This window comes from Gekko japonicus, unplaced genomic scaffold (assembly GCF_001447785.1).
Source record: "Gekko japonicus isolate JY-2015 unplaced genomic scaffold, Gekko_japonicus_V1.1 scaffold4434, whole genome shotgun sequence".
Lineage (NCBI taxonomy): Eukaryota > Metazoa > Chordata > Lepidosauria > Squamata > Gekkonidae > Gekko > Gekko japonicus.
In genome coordinates, this window is record NW_015175503.1 from 8,040 (window position 1) to 20,596 (window position 12,557).

The 12,557-nt window shown below is 44.1% G+C and overlaps 1 protein-coding gene across 1 annotated transcript in view; it reads left to right on the forward strand.

The window, feature by feature from the left end:
- The first annotated feature begins 1,396 nt into the window (after positions 1-1,396).
- The window catches only part of LOC107122868 (NADP-dependent malic enzyme-like), a 50,007-nt gene continuing 38,846 nt past the window's right edge, over positions 1,397-12,557 (forward strand). Inside the window, exon 1 of the mRNA XM_015426009.1 lies at positions 1,397-1,719. Within this exon, the coding sequence (XP_015281495.1) occupies positions 1,615-1,719 (105 nt within the window). The 5' untranslated portion in view covers positions 1,397-1,614. The remainder of the gene's footprint in view (positions 1,720-12,557) is intronic.

The window sequence follows — 12,557 nt, forward strand, 5'->3', positions numbered from 1 at the left end:
CACAGCTTACAGGAACACTGTTAGAGACAGCTCCAATTAAGCCTTGACAGTCTGAACTCATAATTCATCCAAAGGCCCAAGTGCACCCAGCACTGCTCCTCAATAGCTTCTGGTTAATATCTCCACTAGGGGAATTAGTGAATCTTGTCTTTGAAAACTCTAAGAGGCTACCAACCTACTATGGTTTATGCCAGTGGTTACAGGAGGGATTCCCCCCACCCCATGCAGTAGTCATGGGTGCTGTGGTGCCCAACAATATGCTTCCTGGTCTTGGCTTGCTTCACCTCAATGAAGCTAGAGGTATTACCTTTGGGTCTGCAGAGTATTCCTATTCAGAAACAGTTTCCTCTTTCATGGGAGGATACTTGGCTTTGGACTGCCTGACATTTTATGGCAGGAACCTTCACACATTTTCTTACTGACTCCAGCTCCATGGGCCATGGCAGACATTTGTTGTGATGCCCACTGCCCCTTCTCAAAATTCCGACAGGCTAATAAGCAGGATTGAGGATTACTGCAGTAATATTAATTTCATTTCCTACACGGGCAAGAAGATAATGGTTGGTTTGGCTTTAGGACAGTTTCAGAGAGTAACTGTATTGGTCTACAGTAGAACAGCTAGAATCCAGTCCAGTAAGCACCTTAGAGAACAACAAGATTTTCCAAGTATAAACTTTTGAGTGTCAAAGCTTTTATACCCTCCAAATTATGTTGGTTTCTAAGGTGCTACTGAACTTTTTAGCTGACTTTAGGACAGTTACACACACAGAGTCTTTGCCTACTCTACCTCATAGACTTGATATGTAGGAAATCTGACAAACCCCTGCTTGAACATCACACTGAACTCCTTGGAAGAAGGACAGGAAATATAAAAGAGAGGAATGAATGGTATTCTGCTTGTGTTCTGGTATTCTGCTTGTGCAAGAGGTTATGAGGCGCACACCTCAAGCCTGGTGCTGAATCTTAATGTTCCCTCTAAGCTGTGGAGTCTTGTGAGCCAAAATTCTACTTTGTGAGCTACTGGCATTCAAGCTATGAGTGAGCCATTTGGCGACTGCATGAATTAGTTTGCTCTGGGGCCATCCTTCCTGAGCTGAGACAAAAATCTGTGAGCCAGAGGCTAAAAAACTGTGAGCCGGCTCACGCTAACTCAGCTTAGAGGGAACACTGGTGATATGCCCTACAATCTGAGAGGACTACCAACTGGTCTCATCTCTCTCCCCCCCACACTCCTGGACCCGAGAAAGCGTGTGAGTTCTCTCCCCGCCCCCACTGTGTGGTCCGAACGTTCGTCTGACTGCCTGGCCCACCCACCCACCAGCAATGCCTGACCCCCCCCCCCCCCCCCCCACACCCCCCCATTGGTGCACCCCCCCCCGCCGCGTACCTCCCGCTTGGGAGTGACTCAGCGGTTCTTGGTGCCCTGCTGACCCCTGCAGTGCAAGGAGGCGGCCTGTCAGGGCGCTTCTTCCTCCTCCTCCGTCTCCTTCCTAGGCGGCGGCCACGACAAGAACAACAGACGCTAAACAAGAGGCGTCAACGGCTCTCTGTGACTCGCGGCGCCACTTGCCAGCCCACCCAGCAGCCTTTCGCCTTCACTGCTGACCCCCACCGATGGAAGCCGCTGGGAAATGCCCACCGTTTGGGGAAGACGCCCAGCCCCGCGTATGGACCTTGAGAAGGGGCTATGACGTGCTTCGCCACCCGCAGATAAATAAGGTATATGGGGTATGCGGAGGGGGGGGGGGCGCTGTTTAGGGGGTAAGATGCGAAGCCGAGAGGAGGGGCTGCTTCGAATTGGGCGTGCTCCTCTGAGAACTGTCACAGCTCGAGTTTTACTCGGAAGTAAATCCCGCAAGATTCCCTGGAACGGGATCCTTACTAGAAAGTGGAGTTTAGGGTTTGCGGCATTAACATTCTGCCGCGAAGTTTCCCTTTTTGCACTGACAGGAAGCCGGGCGGCGTTTTCTGCCCCAGCTCCGCCCCAACTCGCTCGGAAAGGAGAAAACCATAAACAAAACAAGTTCTCCACGCCTTTCAGAGGAGGTCAGACCGAGGCTGCGGTCCCCGGGTCTGCTGCTGGTAAAGCGCCCGCCCGCTCTGCCCAGTCCTTTCCTCCTCACTTGACACCCCACAACGACTGCAAACACGACGTGCTTTGGTGGGGGTGGGCGTGTGAGTTGAGACAGGCAGACGGACGGACAAGCAGAGTAGTCGTCCGACTGAGCAACTCTTCCCCACGTGCACACCCTTCCCTGTTTCTGTCCTCAAGCTCTCGGGGATACTGACCACGGCGTGATCTTCTCATGGCGAGCAGCAGCTTGCTCTGACCGGTCCTTTGTTCTTGGCACGAGAACCGGGCGCTTTCAGCATAACCCGGGACTGCCTCTGTCATGCCAGGCTCATGCCACTGGCCAGCTATTTAACAGGGCACTCACTGTCAAGCCCTCTGCTACTGCTCTTTGCAACCTCCTGCCAGGCAACATCTTTCTCAGATGGTCTCCACTCCCCACAGGCTTTTGGATATGATGAACAGTGATATTTGGCGGGTAAGGGTCCAAGTAGACTAATTATGAAGTTATTTTTAAAAGATAAGGGACTGGGTTGGGAGACAACATGAATTCAAGGAAAATAGACCATACTGTATTAATCTTGCTCTTTTCTTGGGTGAAGGAAAAATCTATATGGATTTTAATAAAGCGTTGGAATGGTACTGCATAGGAAATTATTAAGTCCGAAAAGGTGGGTGTTGATGTACATACTGTTAAGGATGGGTACAAGAAGAGAAGTTTTCAAGTTGCATAGTACTATCTAGTTGAGCACCTTGGAGATTTAGCTCTGGACAGTTTAAGCAATGTTTTAATTAGCAAGGTGGTGTGGCACAGAATGATCCAGAAAGTATCCAGTTGAAATGTTGCCTGTGCCCTGAACTCACTAGAAGTTCAGCTAACTACTTTATCTCAGCTTGTTCTGTATTCAGTATAGAGATAATAATAATACTGGCCTATTTTATGAGGATGGTTATAAAGATTACAGCAAAATGTTACATGATGTGCTTTGAACCTTGAAAGTGCTATATTGCTAAGGATTAGTAGTAATACTAAATAGTTGGGAGGTAGGATTAAGTTCATGCAATTTGTTCACAGTTATACATTAAGATGTTACACTGAAGAGAATACTACAAGTGGGGGACGCCAAAGGACTTGTGGGGGGGGGAATCTCATCCGGCAGACCCACTCTTGCCTCATTCCCTCCCCTGAAAGCCCTATAGCCTCTCCCCTTCTCCTACTTCTTTCTCTCCTTCCCACTCACCAGACAATGTACATTTATTTGCTCTCATCTTTAGCCTTTCCTCCTTTCTTCCCCCTGGCAGTTTTACCTTGGGAAAACTCTGCATGACACTGGCTTCCAGGCCAGGCCCAATTGTGCAATAGGGAACCTGCAAGGAATTTTAGGGGGCACCTAACTTTCCCTGTATCCTCCTCCCTACTCTATTTCCTCTTTTCCTTCTAGCAGCCCCCATATCATCACCTGTTCTTGCTTCCTTCTCTTTCCCACTTACCAACCAACCTAACTTCTATCTGTCCCCCATTGACAGCTAGATTTTATGTACTTCATTTGTACCCTGCCTTTCTCCACAATAGGGACCCAAAGCAGCTTATATTTTTCTTCTCCATTTTATTTTCAAAACAATTGTGTGAAGTAATTAGGCTGTGTCTGCCCATGTCCCCAGTCTTTGGATTTAAGTATCCACAGATTTGGCCATGTTGAAAATTAGAGATATGCTTGATAATGGGAATTAAATGTAATATTATTCAGAAACATTATTGATGATTGTTTTATTACATAATAATCTTACAAGGTTGAATCTGAACCCTTTCTTCTTGAAGTGGAGGGACATGTCCACCTGTGCAAGAGGGGGCAGCAATTTCTATCACGTCCTCTTGCTATCTATGGTCTCCCATGCCATTCCCCACAGTCCATGGCACTTAGAATCAGCTTTGAAATGAAGTAGGGGATGGGACTGCATAGTGAAGGGAGAGTAAAAAAGACCTGTTCTGTGAGTGTAGATTTTGTCTCAGTTCTTTGGATGCTGTCCAGCATGCTTACATAACATTTTCCTCACACTCAGTTGCAGTGTGCTTTTGTTGTGGCATGCATTGTTTCACTACCCTAAGTGTGTAATAATGGTGATGTGGTGTGTAATTACGGACTGCCCATAATATATCTGCCCATAATGTATTAATCTGCCCGTGGTGTGTAATTACGGACTGCCCATAATGTACCTGCCCATAATGTATTAATAATACAGTTTCTCCAATCTACCTATGCCTTTTGGTAACCTCTTCCATATTTTTCTTTTTTACTTTTTGTCCTTACAGGGGAAGCACCCCTTTCTCTTTTAAAACAGGAACATTAGTTCCTTTCTACTGGCACTGGATTGGAGCTGGTGCTGCAATCAAAACCAGGCTTTGTTGTTGTGTGGAAAGTTCCTAGGAGTAAGGTCCTGTGTTTGGGACAAACAATTGCTAGTTTGGTTATTTGCTTTGGATTAATTAGCTGCTAACATGAATGATCTGGATATGCCCTGACCATGATAGTCCAGGCTAGTCTGATGTCATCGGATCTCAGAAGCTAAGCAGGGTCGGCCCTGGTTAGTGTTTGGATTAGAGACCTCCAAGGAATACCAGGGTCGCTATGCAGGGCCAGGGAATGGCAAATTAGCTCTGAACATTTCTTGCCTTTGAAAGTCCTATGGGGTTGCCATAAATTGGTTGTGACTTGATGGCAAAATATAAAAATGAATGAACTATCTGTGGAAATGAAAAATATAGTTAATCTGTTGTATCTCTAAAGAGAGCAAATTGAATGATTTGGTGTATTAGGCGAAATGCTTTGAATAGCATGCTATAGGACATTACTGATGCTTTTTTACAAGGCATTGGTGTGATCACCAGGGGTCGTTTTGTAGAAAAAGAGCTAGGGGAACTCATTAACATAACTCATTAGCATATGCCACACCCCCTGACATCACTGGAAGTGTGTCATAAGGCCACACACCCCGCCCCCAACGGTCCCGGCCGCCGGCGGCCTTGCAGCTCCACTGCCGAGCCCCATTAGGGGCCCGGCGGTGGACCTGCAAGGCCGGCGGGAGTGCAAGGAAGCCCCGCAAAGGCCCTCCCTGGCCCCAGGCAGGTAGGGGTGGGGAGAGGCAGGGAGGAAGCAACTTACCCTCCCTCTTCTCCTGCCTCCTCCTGGCTGAATGAGGGCTGGAAGCGGGGTGGCCGGAAGTAGGGGGCAGGGCTTCATCATGTGCCCCGCCCCCTGTACCTCACCCGGGGGAACTGCGATCCCCCGCGATCCCCCCCGAAATGACCTCTGGTGATCACACCAGTGAGATCAAAACAGGGAATTGTCTCCATGTGGAAGTAACCTAGGTTATGGACTTCAAGTGTAAAAAAAATACCAGTAGTTAGCATGTTTAAAGAAAATGAGAACTTTGCTTCTGAATACAGATTGAAATCAGATTGGCCTGTTTTACCTTAGAAGGAGAGTGACTGGGAGAAGATATAATGACAGTCTACGCATGTATCACAGTAGCAGGAGGGAAGCTATTTAACGTAGGCTGTGTACAAAGAAACATAACTGGAGAAAAGGAAGCATCAAGAAGTGCATTTACTATGTTATTTTTCAGAAGAACAGTTTCCTTCCCACAAATGGACTTAGGGACAACTGGTCCTTCCGGCTTGCAAGAGAAGCTAACTGTGTATAGCACTTTTATGAAGTCCCTTCTTCCCCTTTCCTGAACAGATTTCAACTTTATAAAAACAAATCTGAAAAACCCAATCAATAAACATTCTCTTGAATACATTTGTATGCTGCATTAACAGAATTCTTTGATGGCAGACAGTCTGCTTAAAGCTTGGGGTAGGTAACGTGGTAGATGTCTGCAGTTTGCCTGAAAAAGCAGAGGAAGGGGACTCTTATTTGCAGGAGAACAACATGCTACAAGACTTGTTCTAAGGTGTATTTGTATGCACTCTTAATATGGGCCTTTGAATCACTGGGGTATGTTTTTAACTGTTAACTTGCCAGTGTTAAGATACCAGTAAAATAGAAATCAAGTGGCATCTATACGACCCAAGTTTATCGCAGCTTTTCTGAGTCAGAACTCATTTTTCAGATGCACGATATGAAAGAAAACCATTTGGTATTATGCATCTGAAGAAGCAAGTTCTGACCCATGAGAGGTTAAACTTCAACTGCTTCCACATGAGTATCCCGCCCCCCGCCCCCAGGTGGGGGACAGCATGCTGCCAATTTATTGAGGAGCTTCCGCATGAGTTTGCACTCTTTCTCAGTGAGACTTGTGGGGCTTCCAGAGCTTTCCCTTTTAAACTGGAACAAAGAAAAACCTCTTTTGGCTCCCATTTAAAAGGAACATGCCATGTCAGCTGCAGGCAGAGCCTACCTGTGAAAGCTGTGCTCACAGCCAATCCTGGATGGGAGCTCCCACTGCAAGACCCTTGACAGGTCGATGCCTCTGCGCAGCTGCAACAAGGAGGAAGGAGATGGGGACGGGGACGGATGGCCCCAGAAGCCCGCAGTGTGGTGACGGAGCAGGTGGATGCCCTCCCCACATGCCTGTATCTCACTTACTGCTGGTTTAACTGCAAGGGCAGCTTTTCCTGCCTCCATTCGGGACCAGCCTGGGTTATTTTTAAAAAGTTCCTCTTGATTTTATGTTTTGCTTTGCTACAACAGACTAACATAACTATCTTTTTGAAATTAAAATTGAGATACAACATGCTCTATAACAAGCCATAACTTGGTTCCCAAAGGTTGAATGCTGGAATATGCTTTTAACACAGTTTGGAAGCAAAGATCTTAACTGGTTCACAACAGTTGGATTTTTTTAAAGGCAATTTTGTGGTTTTTATTTTGATGCTATAGGGTTTTTTTGTTCTGGGAAAGTTTTGATTGTTTCACAGGGCATGGCTGCAGTACATGGAGTAAAGAATTATTTTTCAGATCCAGTTTACTAGTGTCTGTGGGTAGTCTTTGCTTTCTTAAAGCATGCGGCTTGGCTACTTGCCTGAGTCATCTGGAAGTGATGTTTGTACTTCCTCTCTGCTTGTGGCATAGTGTGCTCTAATTTATGGCTCTGCTGGTAGTTTACCTGAAGTGCAGTCCTTAGCAGAGTCGTATCTTTCTAAGTGATTGGCTTCAGTGGACTTAAAAGGGTGCAACTGTGTTTAAGATTGCACTGTCAAATCTATTAAGCTGTATGCTTTTATAGTTTTTATTTTCTGCTTGGTCATATTTCATTAGCAAAATGCAGTGCAGGCAGAACTTTGGAAGGCGTAGCAAGAAGTCTTTGCCAGAGGCTGATTAGCTCCTATAGCACAGAACAAATACAGATAAACATCGGCAGAAATAGCTTACCTTCTGTACACTTTAAAAAGACATTTGATGTGTGTCCCAATTCACCTAGCAATTTTTTCCAGAACTCTTTGATTGTCATGCTTGAGAAACACACTTATATGTGTAACACAGAGTTAGATCGTGAATGAGTGTTTCTGAAGTTAGGTGAAAGTGGAAACAAGAAACCCATAGTCAGAAGAAATCTGATGAAAACCGCATCCACTTTCAAAGTATGAAGTTTCTTGCTTTCTGACATACAGTAAAATGAAATTAAACTGATCTGACATCTAATAAAGGCAGCCACTCTATGAAGGAGTAATTTCCTGGATTTTACCCAGCCAGTTGTGAACAGTACTCCTGGTCTCTTGCAAAGTTTCTGTGCTAGAGTGGAAGGTAAAGATTGAAGCTCCAGGACAAAGTTTTATTTTTATTTGAAGAAATGATTTGCATCATACATGTATACGTGTGTGTATGTGCATATACACACATATGCATATGCACATACACACACATATACATGTGCAAACATGATATGTATCTAAATTAAGGGTATGCTTGCTTGCTTTTTTCATGGTTTGTATGCAAAAGAATAGACATTTAGATAGAGAAAGAAGTTCTGATTTTCAAATGGCGCATCAAAACTGTTAATGTAATGTAAACCTATCTATAGCTCCAGTCAAGGAAGGACACTGGATCAGACAACAAAAATTCAATAAAAGTAATTACCTATAATGGTTCTAAGTATCTGGGGACTTTGACAACCCATTGGATGTGGAAACAACTAAGCTGCTTTCGTGAGAAAAGGCCCACCCATCCCAGCGAGAGGAGGTCTCACTGGAAGGGAAATGGCATTATGCTGCTTGATAAAATACTGAAACTTATTCCAGAACAGCATCAACTGTGTTTATGGACTGCATGTCTGTTTTGCAGATTTTAAATGGTCTGACTGATATGCAGTAGATTTCTGCAAAATGATCTTGTGAATTTTTAAAATCTAGTATTTTTTTGTATATTGCACCTGTAATAGTTGATTTTGAGCCTCTAGATATCCTGCCTCCATCACAATGCACAGTATTCGGGATTTAATTGCTTACCCTCAAAACAAATGAATATCAGTGTCTGTAAATTAGGATAAAATTTATCTGTTTGCCAAACAACCTTTTCAACTAAAAACAAAAGCGATCTCTGTTGATAAAAGAAGCAAATAAAGTATGGTTCTTGCAGCATTTTTAGTGTCTAGCACCACTGGAATTTCCAAAGCAGGGTAAGCCTTGTCATTACTTTGCCTGTGAACTGGTGGTGCAAATGTGTCCCAGATTTAGGCACCCAAAGTAACTGAAAGGAACAAGTCCTTCCTGACTTTCTCTGGTGTATGGCTAATGAAGCATCCAAAACCAGTCTTATAGTAAGGAAGTGGAAGCATGATTGACCTGCACATATCTGCTTCTTGGAAGTTATAGTAGAATGTGCACATTTCCTTGCCATGAGGTGTGTGGCCTTGCATGCATCTTGCCCTGAAGCGATGTGAAAATTTTTCCTTCAAGTGGTTCACCAAAGCAGGGAAAACAACACACCCAGTCCAGTTGCTGCCAATTCCAGGTACCATATGAAGTGTGTGTTAAGGAATGGTGGTGTAGCTTCTCTGGCTTGTGTCACATATGGCTGTATTGGCCTTAAAACAGTTATCAGTACTTGTAGAGTAACTCTGTTTCTTGTAATGTTTTTTAAATCCTAAGATCCTGTTCTCATCCTAATGTAGTAGGGTTGCCAACTCCTGGATGGGAAATCGTTGGAGATTTGAGAGTAGAGCCTCAGCCATGGTGCCGTAGAGTCTATCTTGCACAGCAGCCATTTCCCTCCCTCCAGGGGAACTGATCTCTGGAGCCTGGAGATCAGTTGTAATTCCTGGGGATCTCCAGGCCCCACCTGGAGGTTGACAACTGTCAAACATGCTGTGCATTTTACAGCTCATTCGCCATAGCAACCAGGGAGGGGGTGTGGGAGAGTGTGAACTGAAATGCTTTTGCTTTTGGGTAGACTGCTAGCCTTTGCTTTGAAGTAACATGCCTCTTATCACCTCTGAGAAAACAGGCGTCCTTGGGTCTCAGCTTTCACAGTTCGACTTCATCTTGCATATTGGGGGGATGGCATTGTGAGGGGGGTTTCTGGCCAATGCTTTTGGCGGGTGGAATACTAAGGGGTGATTGGTCCTGGCCTTTTAGGGCCCCTGCTTGAACCTTGTATATCTATTGTATTCACACCTTTAACTTTAGTTCTAACACAGCCAGTGGACAGGCTGGATCCTATCAATGTCTCAATAAACTCATCATTCTCCAGAGTTAATGTTGTTAGAAACTGATTTTTTCCGGGAGTCTGACAACAACCATATAACATAGGTTCCCTTGCTTGAAAGCCAGTTGAATCCGACTCTAGAGTTGCGGTGCTCATCTCCGTTTCAAAGCCGAAGAGCCAGCGCTGTCCGAAGACGTTTCCGTGGTCATGTGGCCGGCATGACTAAACACCAAGGCGCATGGAATGCTGTTACCTTCCCACCAAAGTGGTACCTATTTATCTACTTGCAATTTCTTGCTTTCGAACATAACTCCATGTATTTTCAAGTGCCTTTGTGTTAGCCAAATTGCCTTGAATTCTCAATTAATCTAGGGGAAGTTATGATTATTAATTGGCAATAGGCAAATTAGGGTTCAAACCAATTTATACAGAAGTCCCACCTTTTCTGTAAGTACCAGAACAGACACAGAGACTGTATTCAGTATAATATAATGTATTTTTACTGGAGGATATATATCATTCAAACAATACACAAACACACACACATTTATACTTATACTAAGCAATAAAGATAGATAATTATCACGTTTGCATGAGCAGGATATTTGTTGATTGGGTGATATTTACCTGTCCTCATTGATTGAGCCGTTCCAATGGAAGAATAGAGGGGTTTAGAAATAGAAGATGGGGAACACGTGCTCTGAACCGGCAGAATCACGTGGACTCTAGCTGCAGACTAGAGTTTAAAGATGGAGGTAGGCAGTGTTCCCTCTAAGCTGAGTTGGTGTGAGCTAGCTCACAGATTTTTAGCCTTAGCTCAGGAAGGATGGCTCCAGAGCAAACTAATGTATGCAGTAGCCATATCGTTTGCTCACAACTTTAATGCCAGTAGCTCACAAAGTAGAATTTTTGCTCACAAGACTCCACAACTTAGAGGGAACATTGGAGGTAGGGCATATGGATAGCAAGCTGGACATGAGAGGGTTAAAGCTTCGATAGGGGTCATGGAGAGGGAGAGAGAGAGAGAGACCATGTGGTCGGTGTGGGGGGGGGGCAGGCTGTGCTGGCCACATCCCCCTGTGACACCTCCTGTTAGTCCGTCCCATAAAACATTCTATTGGCTGGCTGGAAGAGGGGAGGGGGACTAAGGAGTGGTCAATGTTGAGATCTAGAAACTTAGACCGTAAGCTGGCACCTGGGTGTAGGTAAGATGAGTCATCAGGTTAAGGCCATTGTCTCTTAGCTTGCTGATGGTTGAGCAATTAGTTGCTAAGCAACTATTATTGGAGTCTCAGAGCTACGTGCAGCTTTGCAGGTTTGGAGGAGGGGGGGTTGCTTGAAAAAACTCCTAATGGAGTTTGCAGTTCTCTGTCCTCGTGTCTTTCCATGGCATGGCGTACAGTCTTATGGAACTGCTTCATCCCATAGCAGGTGAGATGGCTGGTGACTTTGGACCATCACTGAAGCAGCAACGCTAAAGAAAGGTATCCATCTTTCAGGTGTGCAGTCTCAACAGGTATTCCCAGGTCTCCATGTTATACAGTCCCTTTGCACAGTCCACACAGTTCATAAAAACACATTGATAGGGGCTTGCATGGCAACATTTGCTCTCTCTGTTTAGTTTTTATCTTGCTGTGCTGCAGCTGAGTGAAAGAAGGCAGACCATTCCAGTTGAAGACTGCTTCTAGCTTAACTTCTTTAAGAGGGAGAATGGAGATGTCATTATCTTATGGTGTGTCCAAACATAATTATAGAAGGAAATATTTTCCAGCACACAATTTAAGATATACTTTTGCATATCTGTGTCTTAAAGGTAATGTGAGCTGCAGCTCCTTGTTGAACATAGTTTTTCTTTTTTAAATCTGGGAAGGTTTATTGAGTCTAGCAATCCTAGGTCTAGACACAGTGTTGATATGTATGCTGAAAGCTCTGCAGAGTGGCCTAATCTTCTTAACTTCCTTGTAAAATGTGTGCTTTTACAAGAAAAATCTAAATTATGGATATAGCTATATACTTAGCCAAAAAAAGAAGTACCAAAGTACAAAGGGAGACCAAAGTGGAAAAAATATTAAACCAGCTAACACTCATAGAGTGTGAAAATTAGATTCTAATTTTTTTAAAAAACCCACAAAATGATGCGGAACATATCCAAAGATAATTCTAATTTTTTTTGTAGCAATAGAAAAGCACAGATATTCTATTTTAATGAAATGCTGTTGAAGCAGAATTGTAGCTTCCTGTTTTCCTTTGAGATTGGTTTTATATGTGCTGTTTGTTTTCTGTCCTGAAAATCTGTTGCAACAACTCATCCTTTTTTGAAAGGAACAATTTCAGAGATAAAGCACTGCACACATGCTATTTTTAACCTCTAATGTACATGTAAAGAGGACAAATCTTACTGAGGATCTAACAGCTTTTTCCTTGAGGATCATTTTTACTATCTCATGATACTATTCAAGACTGTGGGTTGGATCTAGTAGTAATTTAATACTGCAGCAATTTAATACCAACCCCTCCTCCTATTGCAAACCCCAGTTCATTTCTGAGAGTTCCCTATCTCTCAAAGGCTGAATTTGGAGGCAGTTCAGTGGGCTGGGGTAGCCTTCCATCAGCAGAAAATTACTGCTGGAACCAATCCAGTATTTAACAAGAAGATGCAGTGTAATAATTTCTGGTTCAAGGGTTCCTTTCGGCCATTTTTGCTTTAACTTCTAAGAGTAAAGTTTATGAGTCTTGCATGCTGTAGCTTCCATGATCACTGTTAATAGGTTGGAACATCTGAATTCTAAGAGTGCCTAGCTCACAGTTCTCATACCATTAAGTCATTCCCCTGAGTGAAC